This window comes from Photinus pyralis, unplaced genomic scaffold (genome assembly GCF_008802855.1).
Source record: "Photinus pyralis isolate 1611_PpyrPB1 unplaced genomic scaffold, Ppyr1.3 Ppyr1.4_LG6, whole genome shotgun sequence".
NCBI classification, from domain to species: domain Eukaryota; kingdom Metazoa; phylum Arthropoda; class Insecta; order Coleoptera; family Lampyridae; genus Photinus; species Photinus pyralis.
In genome coordinates, this window is record NW_022170663.1 from 46750957 (window position 1) to 46769933 (window position 18977).

The 18977-nt window shown below is 36.3% G+C and overlaps 1 protein-coding gene across 1 annotated transcript in view; it reads left to right on the forward strand.

The window, feature by feature from the left end:
• LOC116174674 (neuroligin-1-like) overlaps positions 1-18977 on the forward strand; it is a 168828-nt gene that overhangs the window by 109562 nt on the left and 40289 nt on the right. The window contains exon 5 of the mRNA XM_031492620.1: positions 11797-11949. Within this exon, the coding sequence (XP_031348480.1) occupies positions 11797-11949 (153 nt within the window). The remainder of the gene's footprint in view (positions 1-11796; positions 11950-18977) is intronic.

Consider the following 18977-nt stretch of genomic DNA (forward strand, 5'->3'; position numbering starts at 1 on the left):
TCTAGGAGATTTGAGAGTGTTTAAACATCGTTAATAGCTTTAGAGTCCGATCCCTGTGGCGTCACAGCGAATGAGCGGTGTGGTCGCCATCTGGGATCGAGAGCCATTTTATCAGTCTCTAATTCCGCCATTTTGTTGAGCGCCAGCTGACAATACCGGAAGCCAATTTCCTGTCTCTTATAAATTGAATTATTGGTTTTTATTGAATGTTAATTACGGTTTGTAGTATTCGATATTGCTATTGCAATGTCCTGCGCTATTCACTACCCCTCTTTTTTTTAAGGTAAATAATTAAGGACCTTTAAAGGTCACAAATAGTCTCCAAAAAGACTGCGTTTAATACTCAAATCTTGAAAAGACCCTATACAAATTTTACGGATCTCTTATTGTATGTAAGGGTCTTTACACATTTTAAGAAATTTTAAGAGTCGTTAACAGTTTTTCAGTGCTTCGAAAATTTCCCAATGTGTAATGTATAAGAATTTTGAGTCTTAAAGTATTTAAATTTCTTTAAAATCCTGTAAATCTTTAAGAGGTTACATGAGTCTTTAAGGTTTCTTAGAATTTTCATGACACTTCAAGAGTCTTCTAGAATCTTTGAGAGTCTTTAAAGTCTTTAAATATCCAATACGTTTTAATAACGTTTAAGAAACGCGCATTCAACTTTTAAGGTATTTAAGGACCTTTACAGAAAGTCCCAAAGAAGTGTATTTAATATTCTAATTTTGACAATCTTTTAAGGCCCTTTACATACAAAGTTTCTTTGCAGATTTGTGCATCTTTAAGAACGTTTAAGCCTTAAAGGGTCTTTAAAAAGTTCCATGAGTTTTTGTGATGTTTGCAAGAGTCCCCAATATACTTCAAGGGTCTTCCAGAAGCTTTGACTCTCAGTCCGAATCTTGAAAAGTTTTTAACGCCCTTTACAAACTTTCTTTACGGTTCTTTTAAGTGCATTTAACGGTCTTTTAAATAAGAGATTTTAAGAGTCATTAACAGTTTCCATGGCCTTCGAGAATCTCTCAAACATCTATACAAGGTGCGAAAATTCTATCTGGAACACTGAATACGCGGCCTCTAGACTGACGTCATGAAACAAAATTTACTTTATGTACAGGGTGGCCAAATAAGAATGCGGTGTGAACCTGTTACTGAAATGGCCGCTAGGGGGCGTAACTACAATCTGGAATCTAAAAAAGTGCTGTTTCTGTGAATTCCGCTATATTAACCCATCAAAAAAATGCCCGGCCTCTGAAGTCGACAATAATCTGAATCTTTTTTGTTGGACAATTATTGCTGTACCTCTAAAAATGAGGTGGTAGGGGGATATTCAAAGGTTTCCGTAAAGAACACCCTGTAGCTTTTCCTTGCAGCTTTTTCAATCTAAATTAATATCCGCATCGTGAAAATCATTTAATTGAATCTTGATGAAGTGGCTAACAATTTCCAAGACCTTTCAAAGGTCTCCAAAAACTGCTCAAGGATATTACTAGAAATCTAGGAGATTTGAGAGTGTTTAAACATCGTTAAAAGCCTTTAAATGTTTTTAATAAGCCTTAGAAGTGTTTAAGAGTCGCTCCTTCAGGCTCAATTAGGAGCTTTTATAAATTTTTAAAAACTTTTACGAGTCTTTAAGGTTTAGAAGTATTTAAAATCCGACTCTTACAAAGCGGATCTCCATCAAGTGAATTTAAAGATCCATAAAACCTTTAGGTCTTGAAAACTTCAAGACCTTTGAGAAGAATCCCCTAAAGGCTTTTGGACTCTTAAAAAAAATTAAAAATTATTGAAATTCTTGAAGAGGTGTCATTAGTCTTTAAGGTGTTTCTCCAAAACACTTCAAGGTTTTTTTTAGAACTTTTAAGAGTCCTTGATACGTTTTATTAATGTTTAAGAGACGCGCTTTAAATATCCCATACAGTTTTGAAAACCTTTTACAAGCTTTTAAGGTAAATAATTAAGGACCTTTAAAGGTCACAAATAGTCTCCAAAAAGACTGCGTTTAATACTCAAATCTTGAAAAGACCCTATACAAATTTTACGGATCTCTTATTGTATGTAAGGGTCCTTACGCATTTTAAGAAATTTTAAGAGTCGCTAACAGTTTTCCAGTGCTTCGAGAATTTCCCAATGTGTAATGTATAAGAATTTTGAGTCTTAAAGTATTTAAATTTCTTTAAAATCCTGTAAATCTTTAAGAGGTTCCATGAGTCTTTAAGGTTTCTTAGAATTTTCATGACACTTCAAGAGTCTTCTAGAATCTTTGAGAGTCTTTAAAGTCTTTAAATATCCAATACGTTTTAATAACGTTTAAGAAACGCGCCTTGAACTTTTAAGGTATTTCAGGACCTTTACAGAAAGTCCCAAAGAAGTGTATTTAATATTCTCATTTTGACAATCTTTTAAGGCCCTTTACATACAAAGTTTTTTTGCAGATTTGTGCATCTTTAAGAACGTTTAAGCCTTAAAGGGTCTTTAAAAAGTTCCATGAGTTTTTGTGATGTTTGCGAGAGTCCCCAATATACTTCAAGGGTCTTCTAGAAGCTTTGACTCTCAGATCGAATCTTGAAAAGTTTTTAACGCCCTTTACGAACTTTCTTTACGGTTCTTTTAAGTGCATTTAAAGGTCTTTTAAATAAGAGATTTTAAGAGTCATTAACAGTTTCCATGGCCTTCGAGAATCTCCCAAACATCTATACAAGGTGCGAAAATTCTATCTGGAACACTGAATACGCGGCCTCTAGACTGACGTCATGAAACAAAATTTACTTTATGTACAGGGTGGCCAAATAAGAATGCGGTGTAGGGTTATTACTAAAACGCCCACGAGAAAAACCTGGAAAACATTTTTAAGTTTCTGAAATGGCCGCTAGTGGGCGTAACGACAATCTTGAATCTAAAAAAGTGATGTTTTTGTGAATTCCGCTATATTAACCTAACAAAAAAATGCCCGGCCTTTGAAATCGACGATAATCTGAACCTTTTTTGTTCGACAATTATTGTTGTATCTCTAAAAATGAAGTGGCGAAGGGGGGGGGGTATTCAAAGGTTTTCGTAAAGAACACCCTGTATCTTCGAAACGGCTGAGCCGATTTGAACAAACTCGGGTTAATTGAATAGTTATTCTTCGGGTACAAATATTATAATATTTGAAGTTTTGTTAGTGTCACATATCGCCGCTTGAGGGCTTTCTTCGACATTCCGACAGAAATAGTTAATTTTCTCAAAAATATTAAGTGTGTTGGTTCGATGTTTTTTCATGAAAAAGTAACTAACTGATGCCTAAACAAGTTCGCGAAAACCGCATCTTCAATTTTTCGGTTAAAGTCTCATAACATGATCCCACAGTCTTTAGCAAGCTGTCTGATGACCAGCGTCGATTTGTCCTAACCAGTGTGTTGATTTAATCGACGTGTGAACCGTCAGTTGACGTGAAAGGACGTTCAGGACGCGCATCGTCTTTAATCGCCACTTAAAGATCAAGTTACAAATTTCTAAAATAAACAAGAGAAGGTGAAAACAATAAATAAACGGACTAAAAACGATAAAGTCAACAAATCAGCTTCGCCATGTTCATTTGTAAACGTTCAAATATGACGTTTATTGCGTAGACGAGTCGTACCTAGAATAACGGAAACATCTCGTATTTCTGTCAGTCTAACACGAAGGCACGTCTTGTAATATAATTTATTTTGAATAAAATTTTCCCTTTCATATCATCTCGTCGCTCGGAATTTCTACTTTTAAGTAATAAAAGCTATATTGCTGTTTTTTTTTTCTGGATTTTATGAAAGGGGATGATGTTGTTAACGTCGTAACTGTATTCAAATTTACATTATGTAAGTGTAATATTGTCGCATTAGCTTAGTTCAAACATCGGCTCTAATGCTATTTTAACTACATTATATCAGAATTTGCATATTGGATCGTTTTAAATGCGCGCGTATACCTACGGGATTGCGCCTTTATTTGACGATTATGTGTTATTAAAAGGATTGCCACTCTTAGAGTCGATGTCTTCTGCGAGAGGGAGGAAGAGGATTAAGTCTTTATGTAGCTTTGCCAGTTTGTATTGTAACGAAAAGGTGGTTTTGTGCTTCATAACGTGTTAGTCGACATGGACACGCCGTAGAAAATAGTAAGGTCTAAGTATATGAAATCGTTACACGTGTGATGAGGGCGTGACCGCATGTATCGGAAAACCTTTCAACTTGTCTCGAGGTTTAAAGTCGATTAATCGATCTCTCATTGCAAATTTGAATGGAGGTTGCAATAATGGCGAAACCGGCAACGTATCATATTTCATAGCGATCGTGACACTTGCGACGAATAATACATTAGACAAAATTTATTTTAATTAAAGCGGCCGGGGGAGAGAGCAAATGGACGAAATGTGATTAGCGAAAGCTCTTCGGTAAACAAAGGAGATCTTCGCGAGCAAATCAGAGCCCCATTTTTTCTAATAATTAACTTTGGCCAACGCGGGGGCGTGCATAAGTTACATTAGCGGGGCCGTACGTTACGAATTTGGCGGGCGCGCGTAAAAACGCAAAATTAAGAATGCTTAAAAGTTGGTTAGGGATTGTTTGAAAACAATTAGGCCGGACATTTGCGCGCATAAATAACGTACACGGCGGCAACAAATATTTTATGCCAAACGGCTATAAAAACATGACAAACGATTTGACCCAACTTTTTGCATATATTACAACAGCTCGATGTACCTACAATTACGAATAATTTACGATAGTGTAATTGTTTTTCGACGTAATTAGAAAATTAGCATCATAATGCGGACAATAATAAATAGGACGACATCTAGGGAAATTAATGTTGTATGCAGCTCGACATGAATTATATATTTCAAGCTCCGCCGCGTTTACATCCCGCAATTTTTCCCCACGTTTAAATCTAATAGAAAAAAGAACATCCGAAAAAAGCTTAATCTATTAGTCGAGATTAAGACCGCCGCGTTTTGTTTTGGGAAGAAAGCAAAAGAAAAGAGGGGTAGATAGATAACTTCTGAAAAGTACAACGTCAGCTCTATATAATGAATGGGTCGCTTTTTGCACATAGCTCAGAAGTAAATAGACTCATTTCATAATACCCTTAAAAGGAAATAAATACATTTGTTCTCTTTTCGTTATAAATTGAAGTCGCCCCCCCATCTACTGATATAAATTACTACTATCAGATGAGAAATTGGTAAAAAGCAGACATTTTGTGTGGCAAGAGCTTTGTACTATTTACTTTCACTGTTCACTTTCTGGAAATCTGAAGTCATTGCTTAGAGAAATTTCATTAATCCTGAGAATCGCAAGAATATGAAGCCAAGGGTTGATATCCGTCTCTCGATAAATTTATTCGCCCAACAAATTCCTTAGTAATAATTGGAGCATTTTATTTTGCGAAAGAATTAATAGAAGGTGGAGTGGAGTACAAAAGGGAGCACTTCATTGAAATCTAGCATCCGTTGATATTATCAGCATATTTAGAACAGACTGGAGATCCCAAGTACATATAAGTTGAGTATCACTGTAATTTTTGTTCGAGGACCGCTGTATTTTCAAAACTGTACGGTATTTCGCGGGTTGAGAATTATCATTGGAGGCGATTGGATTGCGCATTTCGTTTCCGCTTCATTCGAACCAACGCATTTAATTTTTTTGAGAAAATTAACCATTTCTGTTGGAATGTCGAAACTAACAAAACTTCAAATATTATATGTGTAGCCGAAGAATCACCCTTTTCAATAAACCCGAATTTGTTCAAATCGGCTCAGCCGTTTCGAAGATACAGGGTGTTCTTTACGGTAAACTTTTGAATACCCCCCCACCACTTCATTTTTAGAGCTACACCCATAATTGTGAAACAAAAAAGGTTATGATTATCGTCGACTTCAAAGACCGGACACTTTTTTGTTACGTTAATATAGCGGAATTTACAGAAACATCACTTTTTTAAATTCCAGATTGTAGTTACGCCCCCTAGCGGCCATTTCAGAAACTTAAAAATGTTTTCCAGGTTTTTCTCGTGGGCGTTTTAGTAATAACTTTTTTTATTGCAAGTCTCTGTGATAGACAGGTTTCCAGATACACTACACTGCATTCTTATTTGGCCACCCTGTACATAAACTAAATTTTGTTTCATGACGTCAGTCTAGAGGCCGCGTATTCAGTGTTTCAGATAGAATTTTCGCACCTTGTATAGATGTTTGGGAGATTCTCGAAGGCCAGGGAAACTGTTAATGACTCTTAAAATCTCATATTTAAAAGACCGTTAAATGCACTTAAAAGAACCGTAAAGAAAGTTTGTAAAGGGCGTTAAAAACTTTTCAAGATTCGAACTGAAAGTCAAAGCTTCTAGAAGACCCTTGAAGTATATTGGGGACTCTCGCAAACATCACAAAAACTCATGGAACTTTTTAAAGACCCTTTAAGGCTTAAACGTTCTTAAAGATGCACAAATCTGCAAAGAGACTTTGTATGTAAAGGGCCTTAAAAGATTGTCAAAATTAGAATATTAAATACACCTCTTTGGGACTTTCTGTAAAGGTCCTTAAATACCTTAAAAGTTGAATGCGCGTTTCTTAAACGTTATTAAAACGTATTGGATATTTAAAGGCTTTAAAGACTTTCAAAGATTCTAGAAGACTCTTGAAGTGTCCTGAAAATTCTAAGAAACCTTAAAGACTCATGGAACCTCTTAGAGATTTTCAGGATTTTAAAGAAATTTAAATACTTTAAGACTCAAAATTCTTATACATTACACATTGGGAAATTCTCGAAGCACTGGAAAACTGTTAGCGACTCTTAAAATTTCTTAAGATGTGTAAAGACCCTTACATACAATAAGAGAACCGTAAAATTTGTATAGGGTCTTTTCAAGATTTGAATATTAAACACAGTCTTTTTGGAGACTATTTGTGACATTTAAAGGTCCTTAAGTATTTACCTTAAAAGCTTGTAAAAGGTTTTCAAAACTGTATAGGATATTTAAAGCGCGTCTCTTAAACATTAATAAAACGTATCAACGAACAAGGAGTCTTAAAAGTTCTAAAAAAAACCTTGAAGTATCTTGGAGAAACATCTTAAAGACTAACGACACCTCTTCAAGAATTTCAATAATTTTTAATTTTTTTTTAAATTTCCAAAAGCCTTTAGGAGATTCTTCTCAAAGGTCTTGAAGTTTTCAAGATCTAAAGGTTTCATGGATCTTTAAATTCACTTGATGGAGATCCGCTTTGTACGAGTCGGATTTTAAATACTTCTAAACCTTAAAGACTCGTAAAAGTTTTTAAAAATTTATAAAAGCTTCTAATTAATCTTGAAGGAGCGACTCTTAAACACTTCTAAAGCTTATTAAAAACATTTAAAGGCTTTTAACGATGTTTAAACACTCTCAAATCTCCTAGATTTCTAGTAATACCCTTGAGGAGTTTTTGGAGACCTTTGAAAGGTCTTGGAAATTGTTAGCCATTTCATCAAGATTCAATTAAATGATTTTCACCATGCGGATATTAATTTCGATTGAAAAAGCTGTAAGGAAAGGCTACAGGGTGTTCTTTACGGAAACCTTTGAATATCCCACTACCACTTCATTTTTAGAGGTACAGCAATAATTGTCAAACAAAAAAGATTCACATTATTGTCGACTTCAAAGGCCGGGCATTTTTTTGATGGGTTAATATAGCGGAATTCACAGAAACATCACTTTTTTAGATTCCAGATTGTAGTTACGCCCCCTAGCGGCCATTTCAGAAACAGGTTCACACCGCATTCTTATTTGGCCACCCTGTACATAAAGTAAATTTTGTTTCATGACGTCAGTCTAAAGGCCGCGTATTCAGTGTTCCAGATAGAATTTTCGCACCTTGTAAGATGTTTGGGAGATTCTCGAAGGCCATGGAAACTGTTAATGACTCTTAAAATCTCTTATTTAAAAGACCTTTAAATGCACTTAAAAGAACCGTAAAGAAAGTTTGTAAAGGGCGTTAAAAACTTTTCAAGATTCGGACTGAGAGTCAAAGCTTCTAGAAGACCCTTGAAGTATATTGGGGACTCTTGCAAACATTACAAAAACTCATGGAACTTTTTAAAGACCCTTTAAGACTTAAACGTTTTTAAAGATGCACAAATCTGCAAAGAAAGTTTGTATGTAAAGGGCCTTAAAAGCTTGTCAAAATTAGAATATTAAACACACCTCTTTGGGACTTTCTGTAAAGGTCCTTAAATACCTTAAAAGTTCAATGCGCGTTTCTTAAACGTTATTAAAACGTATTGGATATTTAAAGGCTTTAAAGACTTTCAAAGATTCTAGAAGACTCTTGAAGTGTCCTGAAAATTCTAAGAAACCTTAAAGACTCATGGAATCTCTTAAAGATTTTCAGTATTTTAAAGAAATTTTTCTATTTCGGTGTCACAATGATGATTTTGTGCAACTGTTTTCGGCCTAAAACAGTTGTACAAAGACAGTGATTATAGTCGTTTTTTTTTGGTAACTCATCTCTTAAGTTGGCAGTTACTAGTTAGTACAAGTAGGTACTTCGTTGGGTACTTCCATGTTTGAACTTCAAAATGTCAGTCTTACTACGCTGCCAACCTAAAACTTAACGGCAAGTGTTCCCAACATAAAACATGTTAGTTCTAATGTTCCCTATAGTTTCTGATAATGATTTTTTTTTTAATTAAAGCACCGAAATAGAAAAAATAGTATGAAAAACGCGTGTTACAATGCTTTATTGTAATACTCCTATCTTGCGGACACTCGTGGCTACGCTTCGCGTCGCCACTCGTGCCACAAGATAGTCGTATTACAATAGGTCGCATTGTAACACTTGTCTTTCAATATACTATTAATACTTTAAAACTCAAAATTCTTATACATTACACATTGGGAAATTCTCGAAGCACTGGAAAACTGTTAGCGACTCTTAAAATTTCTTAAAATGCGTAAGGACCCTTACATACAATAAGAGATCCGTAAAATTTGTATAGGGTTTTTTCAAGATTTGAATATTAAACGCAGTCTTTTTGGAGACTATTTGTGACTTTTAAAGGTCCTTAAGTATTTACCTTAACAAAAAAGAGGGGTAGTGAATAGTGCAGGACATTGCAATAGCAATATCGAATACTACAAACCGTAATTAACATTCAATAAAAACCAATAATTCAATTTATAAGAGACTGGAAATTGGCTTCTGGTATTGTCAGCTGGCGCTCAACAAAATGGCGGAATTAGAGACTAATAAAATCGCTCTCGATCCAAGATGGCGGACCACACCGCTCATTCGCTGTGACGCCACAGGGGTCGGACTCTAAAGGCCTAGCCTACCGTATCCCATTAGTCAAGGGGAGGGGCGTGCTCGTATCTGATTGGCTTCGACGTCACGAGCTCGTCTCTGATTGGTGTGACGTCACTTGCTGATCCAGAAAATACATAGGTCTTCTACTTACGACGTTCTTTCGTCTTTCACGATAGTAAAAAAAGGGGCACCTGTAAAAATTGTGGTTTAATTTTATAAGTCGATACAAATTATTATTTAAAATCTTTCTGTCTATCAATTATTTTTTTATACATTTAAACGAAAATTTTTACCAAAAATCAAACTTAAAGAAGGTCATTCATTCATTAGAATTACGTCACTGACACAATTTTGCACCACAAACAAGGTCACTGGTAATCTATACGAGAACACGGCCTTCGTTTGAGAAACGAGGACGTACCTCAATCTCAGTCTCAGAGGCAGACCAAAAAATTATCCAAGCGGCAAAACGATACCAAAGCGATAAGGGTCGGACCAGATGGTTTCCCGGCTGAATGTGGGGCTCCAAGGGGCCACGGACGTATTCTGAGAGGTTTGGGATAGCATACCCTGAAATATGGAAGATGACAAGTATAGTCCAATTACCAAAAAAAAGGAGGCGGGAACCTCTCGAGCTCCTTAGTCGTTTAGGGAAGCTATTCGAAAGGATTATTGTGTCGAGACGAGAGAAAGAGGTTAAGTTGTTCCCGGAGCAATATGGTTTTCGCAAAGGTGGAGGAACAAGGGAAGCGCTTCGACGCATCCAGTCCGGAAGAAGACTAGGAGGACCAGGGAAGTGGCGGTGGTGGCTTCTCTGGATGTGCGCAACGCTTTCAATTCGGCCCCTGCTCAGGCGCTCGTTCAGAAGGTAACACTATACCTGATTAGGATGGTTCATAGCTAACTTACGGACAAAATAATGCAAGCAAAACTGCCTTCCGGAGCAAAATTTACACTGCGGATCCACAAGGTTCGGTTCTGAAAAGGTCACTTGAGCCGTCCGAGGCCTTTTTGCCGGATAAATCCCAGGGCACGACCTTGCACCACAAAACACAGTTACTCCTTAGTTTACGTCACCAGGGAAACTTCCCTCGCCACGAACACTAAACTAGATGGGGGGGGGGGGGGGGGGTTCTGTTGCCTTTTGTAAGAAAATATAAAGTAGTCAAGTCAAAATTTTATTTGTAAACATCCTGCATTATGCGTTGTAAAATTCCTCCGTTAGATGCCGCTTGTCGTCACCATCTTTTGAAACTAAATCCCTTCTCCTGTTTTGTGCTTCTCCTTGTCATAAAAGTGGGATTGTTAAGACTTCAAGGAACTTACTTCCTGCACCTCTTACCAACCAGAAACCAGAACCAGATTCCATACCCAAGCATTAGTACATCCCAGATTAGAAACTCGGAATTATTTTTAATTTATTTCCGTTTTGTTTTATTTCGCAGAGAGTTTCCCTTTTATTTCATTGTTATTGGCCTGTTAATTTGGTAGCTACTTTTATTTGGCCTGTGGTACTGGTGTCGTGAATCCTTGTAGGGTTAAAACCCTGCGCGATTTACGCTACCTGATACAGCACCGGAGTCCTGCAGATATTTATACGAAAGGATTATGTGCGATAAAACATGATAAGTTGTGTAAGTGCTAACGGAGTCAAAATGGCTTTCTTTATTTTTTGACATACATTGCCAATTCACGACCTGCGATCTACACAATATTTAATAAAGAATTTATACTAGGAACTCGTTAATAATGATGAGTAAAGTTTGAATTGACAGAATACTACTCAAGTAGTTCTTATTGTCTTAATTAGAAATAGACGATCGCAGAAATCCGACTTAATGGCTACCTAATAGGCTAACAGTATTTACATTCAATCAATATTCTATTTGGTAACCGCGCTATTAAGGAAGGGCGATTTATTGCCCTTACTCACCTTTATAGTTCCACTATTCACTTCGACCCTTAAAATTTCCAATTAAAGTAAGTTTTAGTGTTGAGGCCTTCGGGCTTTGGAACCGCGTTACCTAAACAATTTCAAATTGCTAGTGATTTCAATTGTAGCGCAGATTAATTGCCGGTAAAATTTTATGGAGGCCTTACGATCGGTTTATGTAGGGAGATAAGGTGCGCTGACAATCTGTAAATTTTCGTAAGGGAAACTTTGGGACGTAATTAGTTTACAAACGATGGCGCTGCAGGTGATTTTCAATTTTTAAGTGTATAGCAACTTTGGTAAAGGCGATGTGATCCCATGTTGCGGTCAAACGTCTTTTAGTGGCAGGTTGTCGATATATTAATATACTGACATGACATTTATAAGAAACCTTTTAGGCATCAACGTTTTGTAACGTAAGCTACATGATGTTTATTTAAATAAATTTAATTATTAATAGAGACTATTAACCATTAATCATATTCATCAAAGAATGAGTCAATAACATTCTAGAAATTTCGCTAAAATTTCACGCAAATTAATTAAAATGTTTTTTTTTCAGGCAATCGGGGATTAGAAGCACCGTATGCGGTCTTAGTTTTTGCTCACGGCGAAAGTTTCGAGTGGGGCTCAGGGAACCCTTACGACGGCAGCGTTTTGGCTTCCTACGGTCACGTGATCGTCGTAACCCTCAACTTCCGCCTAGGAATACTGGGTAAGTCCATTTCGAGTTACGCGCATTTAAATTGCGTAACTTAGACGAATTAATCGTACTTGAAATAACTGCGCGCCAAACTTTCTTAATTATCTCTCGCGAAAAGAAAGAAAAAATTATACAAAGTTTGTATATAAAGGAAGAAACATTTCCAGAGTAACAACAGAACAGAAAACCGTTCCCCGTAATGCAATCCCTCCAAATTAAACCAATTTAAACGAAAACTTTTGTTTTTAATTAAGTTTTAAAAATAAAGTAATCCAAGTTTCAGCTATGAGGCAAATTCCGAAAATGCCATCATAACAAAAGTTGAAGAGTTTTAAATGAAAACAAATTAAAACGCCATAAACTCGCTTTCGTTGGGCAAACAAGCGGAAGATAAGTTAAGGATATCTTTGAGGGTTCCGAAATTTACGCAACACAGAATTCCCGTCCCAAAAACGGGGGGTGTGTGTGTTTAAAACATTACGAACGCTGAGCAAACCGAGCTCGCTCGTCCTAATGTGATTTATGTCTCATTTAATTGGATCAACCTGTACAACTGTGCCAAACTTTTAATAAGAAGTCCGCGGAAAAAAGTTTCTACGGGCTCCGAACTTTTATCTGCTCGTTACCTGTATCACCTCGTAACTCGTTTACGAATTAATTAGCGGTTGTCTGATTCTGACAACTGTCGGGGAAGAAAACTCATTAGTTTTGTTCGCAAGGTTTTTTTCACCTGTCGACTCCGATCGATTTTAGAGACGTCATGAAACAATGAAATAAACCATCAGACTTTTAGCCCTCTGGCGGTTTAAACAGTAACTATTAGTGTGATTTAGAATCGGATCTTACTTTTTTGCCCTCTATTTAACTTTCAATTTTACTAACTTTTCTAGAGGTTGTCATTTCGAGTACCAAATAATCTTAAATGATATCGATCAAAGTTTGCACGATGCTGAAATGATCTCATGCCGAATTTGCAGTTGTAATCAATTAAGATAACTGTATATGACCCAAATCCCCGACATCTTGCCTTTAGATATCCGAAATCCATTAAGAAAACAATGTTCTATAGAAATTAAAAGACGTAGAAAGGACAATCTTCTATTCCAGTAGAGGTGAGTCGGAGTGAATTCCGGGGTTTTTATATACTAGAAAAAATAAACCGGATAGGCACCACTTAGTCTTTAGTAAATTTGGAAAGAGAAAGCATTACCTTTGATTTCTGGTTGTAGCGGCCATCTGAATTCAGAAAGGGTGCATTCTGCTAATCTGTAACACATTACAACACAAAAAAAACAAGTAAAAGGGGTAGTGAATCGCGCTGCACATAAAATATTGCTAAGTAGCAGAGCTAAAGTCTGACACTGAGGCAATCTTATATTAAACTATAATTAATACTCAAAAAACCGGTTTCCACTCAGGAGAAAGCACATTCCGGTAGGTAATAATGAAGAAAAAAGTAAACCGGAAGTAAGAATCCTAAAAATAATTATTCAAATTGAAAAGCTAAATGCGTAATTTTTATTAACATACCGAAAACGGCCTTAGAACTTGTAAAATATACCCGAAAATGGGAAGAATCCATAATTTCAAACAGTTCCAAGATCGGACCACTAGATCAAAAGTTACAGCCCTTTGAATTTTTTGTCGAAATTGGTTTTTTGCCCATAACTTTTGATTGAGACGTTTAATCGAAAAAGTACGAATCGTTTTGGATTCTACGCACCCAAATTAATAAGAAAAAGTTTTTTCCCGAGAAATTTTGGTGCAGTCGATTTTTGGTAAAAAAAGGAAGGTTATACACTGCGTTTTTTTTGCCCAGAAAAAAAAATTGTCTCAGACCGACCGGAAAAAAAATATTTTCTTATAGAATGTGGCCTGTAGAATCCATAATTTCAAACAGTTCCAAGATCGGACTACTAGATCAAAAGTTACAGCCCTTTGAATTTTTTGTCGAAATTGGTTTTTTAGTCCATAACTTTTGATTGAGACGTCTAATCGAAAAAGTACGAATTGTTTTGGATTCTACGCACCCAAATTAATAAGAAAAAGTTTTTTCCCGAGAAATTTTGGTGCAGTCGATTTTTGGTAAAAAAGGAAGGTTATACACTGCCTTTTTTTTTGCCCAGAAAAAAAAATTGTCTCAGATCGACCGAAAAAAAATATTTTCTTATAGAATGTGGCCTGTAGAATCCATAATTTCAAACAGTTCCAAGATCGGGCTACTAGATCAAAAGTTACAGCCCTTTGAATTTTTTGTCGAAATTGGTTTTTTGCCCATAACTTTTGATTGAGACGTCTAATCGAAAAAGTACGAATCGTTTTGGATCCTACGCATCAAAATTAATAAGAAAAAGTTTTTTCCCGAGAAATTTTGGTGCAGTCGATTTTTGGTAAAAAAGGAAGGTAACTGCTTTTTTTTTGCCCAGAAAAAAGGAAGGTTATACACTGCGTTTTTTTTTTTGCCCAGAAAAAAAAATTGTCTCAGACCGACCGGAAAAAAATATTTTCTTATAGAATGTGGCCTGTAGAATCCATAATTTCAAAGAGTTCCAATATCGGACTACTAGATCAAAAGTTACAGCCCTTTGAATTTGTTGTCGAAATTGGTTTTTTGCCCATAACTTTTGATTGAGACGTTTAATCGAAAAAGTACGAATCGTTTTGGATTCTACGCACCCAAATTAATAAGAAAAAGTTTTTTCCCGAGAAATTTTGGTGCAGTCGATGTTGGTAAAAAAGGAAGGTTATACACTGCGTTTTTTTTGCCCAGAAAAAAAAATTGTCTCAGACCGACCGGAAAAAAAATATTTTCTTATAGAATGTGGCCTGTAGAATCCATAATTTCAAAGAGTTCCAAGATCGGACTACTAGATCAAAAGTTACAGCCCTTTGAATTTTTTGTCGAAATTGGTTTTTTGCCCATAACTTTTGATTGAGACGTTTAATCGAAAAAGTACGAATCGTTTTGGATTCTACGCACCCAAATTAATAAGAAAAAGTTTTTTCCCGAGAAATTTTGGTGCAGTCGATTTTTGGTAAAAAAGGAAGGTTATACACTGCGTTTTTTTTTTTTGCCCAGAAAAAAAAATTGTCTCAGACCGACCGGAAAAAAAATATTTTCTTATAGAATGTGGCATGTAGAATCCATAATTTCAAACAGTTCCAAGATCGGACTACTAGATCAAAAGTTACAGCCCTTTGAATTTTTTGTCGAAATTGGTTTTTTGCCCATAACTTTTGATTGAGACGTTTAATCGAAAAAGTACGAATCGTTTTGGATTCTACGCACCCAAATTAATAAGAAAAAGTTTTTTCCCGAGAAATTTTGGTGCAGTCGATTTTTGGTAAAAAAGGAAGGTTATACACTGCGTTTTTTTTTTTGCCCAGAAAAAAAAATTGTCTCAGACCGACCGGAAAAAAATATTTTCTTATAGAATGTGGCCTGTAGAATCCATAATTTCAAAGAGTTCCAATATCGGACTACTAGATCAAAAGTTACAGCCCTTTGAATTTGTTGTCGAAATTGGTTTTTTGCCCATAACTTTTGATTGAGACGTTTAATCGAAAAAGTACGAATCGTTTTGGATTCTACGCACCCAAATTAATAAGGCCCGAAAAAATCGGACTACTAGATCAAAAGTTACAGCCCTGGCACGACCTCTATCGGCAAAACCAAGAACTATGCGAGAGAAACCTATACTAAGGTAATAACAAATTTACTACAGGTATAATTTACATCTAAACTAGTGGATTACCTAGATATCGCGTAAGAATTTAAGTAAGAGCACAATTCAAATAGTTACTTAAGCGGGATTTCTTTTCTTTGTCACGCATCTTTCATACTTTTTCACATATTTTTGATTCTGCTTCACTTCTACTTTTGTAATGGTCTCTTTGGCACATATATTTTTTTTAATCTGTCCTTTGCACACTTGCACACGTCTGTCTTTCTGTTCTGATGACTTACTTCTTTTTCTCTTCAAGCTTCAATCACCTCTTCATCAAACACCCTTTTTTCATTTACGCTGGCTTCGTCCGCGTCTCCTTCAATTCGCTTTTGTGTTCTCTTTAAACAGGCTGATTCGCACCTGCTTCGCGATACTTTCACACGCTTCTTTTATCATAACATCTTCGTCGCTTGAGAGCAAATTCAGCTTGGGTTAATGAGGGAGTTAAACTTCAAACTTTAGCGAGTCCATTATGTTTTCAATGCAAAGGATTAGCAAGGAAGTCCCCCCCCCCCCCAAAAGATCCGATACACTTACCCTTTAAGAAAGCACCTACTCGAAACTTGCTGAATACGGAACCAACCTTACGCTGCTAATTGTTGCATTGTTCTCTACCGAAACGAAACCGTATGCCAGAAAATCGAGGAAATTTGGCGAACAACGCCAGCCGAGAGTTTCCCCACATTAAACCGGGCTGAATATACGATTTGATTATGGAAATAATGTACAGTTAACAATTTAAATTGATTATACGTACGCGGAGACTAATCGAATTCACATGCAATTAATTAAGAAAAGCAATTTGCGGAGGCATTCGCTTTACGATTTCAAAATTGAATTGACATCTTGTTTCGCTTAAAAAAGGGAGAAGAAAAGGCGAAGAAGTGATTAAGAGAGCGCGCCTTTGGCGAGAGCATCCAATCAACTAAAAGCCGATTGTGCGTGGTTGTTTAAATGCGTCACGTTGCAAGTGCTTCTCAGGATGGATTCTTTTGACTACTGGAACACGTCTATTTTAACAAACCCGAAAATCTTTTGTTTTGAGTGCGGATACAAAAGGCAATTCACTAACTTCGCGATGTAAGAAATGACATCGCCTTAGTGCAAACAAATGGAATGGTAGTAAAACAATAAACGTCATCAGCTCTTCAACTGTTTCATAATTTTTTCGAGCTTCAAGACCTCGAGCTGACCTTCTTGAGTTCTCTCAATGGTCAAGTGTGAAGATTTTCGACAAATAGTCTCCTCGCGATGTTTAGATTCCGAACTAACTTACCAGTTAGCACCCGTAAGCGTATCTAGCGTGTCATGTATCTGCGGTAACGGATAGGCATCTTTTTTTTTTTTATCATGTGCGCTACTATATTGCGTGAAGCCTTTCTGGGCACTCTACAACGTTCTAGAAGGTTCGCAACGGTATCTAAATTGGCCCAGTCTGCTGAGAAAAGTCAATTTCATTCAAAGGACGTGATTTAATTGTACCTATCAAAAATTTAAGACATGTAGGGATGCGGATCCCTTATAATACTGTATGGATTTAAAAGATGAATGGCGGAATAATAGTATAATAGTGTGTCAAAAGAAGGGCGTGCGCATATCACCTATCCATTTTGGCGTGTAAACGTGGGAGAAATAACAAACAAATACTTTGAAAGTTTTTCGTCATATACGGGAAAATTTCCATTTCGCGTACAGGTGCTCTAAATAATTGACGTTGGATACGTCCAAGTAGAAAGTATGAAAACGGGAATTATTTTATGTAAATCGTAAAGGCGGACAAAGTTTAATTACATTTGCCTACGATGCCCCGTTTCCAACCCTCCATCCACCTTTGGCGCAAACAACAATGGAACTGTAAAACTAGATAAGTACCTACACCGTTATCAATGAGAGTATCGAAGTTGCAGACGCTTTGAAGTGTCTCGGAATTTAAGCTATTTGTCAGGGAGATGATTGTACCGCAATGCAGTTATGTGCTACAGTTCCAGGAGCGAATTAATTAAACTTGCTCCACTAGAAGTTACCAACTCCATCTAGTGCTCGATTAAAAAAACGAAAAACCTCTTTCATTAATACTGAATCGTTTACTTATTGCTGTAAAACAGTGTAGTTACTAGTTTTTTCCTCCCTCCCATTTTAAATTAACCAACACCAACTACTATCCCGCCGCATTAACATGTTACAATAGAAAGTTTTGCATAAGCTCGGGTATTCCCAGAAGCTTACAGAGGTTATCTTTCGTGTAGCTGCAAAGTGGAAACTAATTTATAATTCTGTGCAGCAATGTCCGCCTTTAATTCTCGTATTTAGAGACGCGAATTGAATCGCATTAGAAAAATCTTCGATATATGCGGTATTGCCGCAACTTTCGCCGCGTCCAATTGAGCGGAAAATGCTCCAATTTTTGAGAGTGTATCGTATTTTTCTTGCGAAATCTACATTTTACGCTCGAATTCGCCTCGGTCGAGCAAAAATTGTGGGAAATAGTTGGTACAATCTTTTTAAGAGGATTTAGTTAAAGCCCTCCGGATAGTAATGGTCGGTGTTTTACGTGTTCGTCCTTTTCGAACTTTCGGTGCGAAACTTTCTTCAATTACCTTCATTTCGGTGATGGTAGCGACGAAATTTGGACGGATAGAAATAACGATCGTCATTTTTGTTGTAACAAATAGCAAATTTCTTCTCAACGATTGTCGGTTTCGAGAACTATTGTCTTTCCGTCATAATTATTATTAAAAAACCATAGAAAAGGCAGTGAATCTTAAATTGGATTTTAAATTGACACATGACAACCTGATATTACAAAAATTTATTATCAAACAAAAGAGACACAATTACAGAACCCTGTAATTCATTCGCTTCGTTATGTCCGTTCTGTGAACGGATTGTGTACAAAAAAGGCTTCATGTCGCCTTATAATTTTTATAAGGCGACATGAAGCCTTTTTTGTACACAACCCGTTCACAGATTGGATAGAACTAAAACCCTGTACAGTACAGAAAACTATATGTCAAATCCCTTAAAATAACTCAAAATTCAATCTACCTCTGATTAATGAGAGGGTTATTGATAAAACGGCGCGGCATCGGTTTAAAATTAAATTGATTCAAACTCCATATAAAACGACTAGAAAAGTCTCGAAACTCACAATTAAAAGGTGATTAAAGAAAATGGCGACTACTTACGTATTTACCAAAATTCAGTTAAATCCTCCACAATGAGAAAAAAAGTATTTGGACTCGAACCAAAGTTAATCGCCAGAATACAATTAAGCCGACTTTCATTAAAAAATAACTAATTTTCGTCACTTTT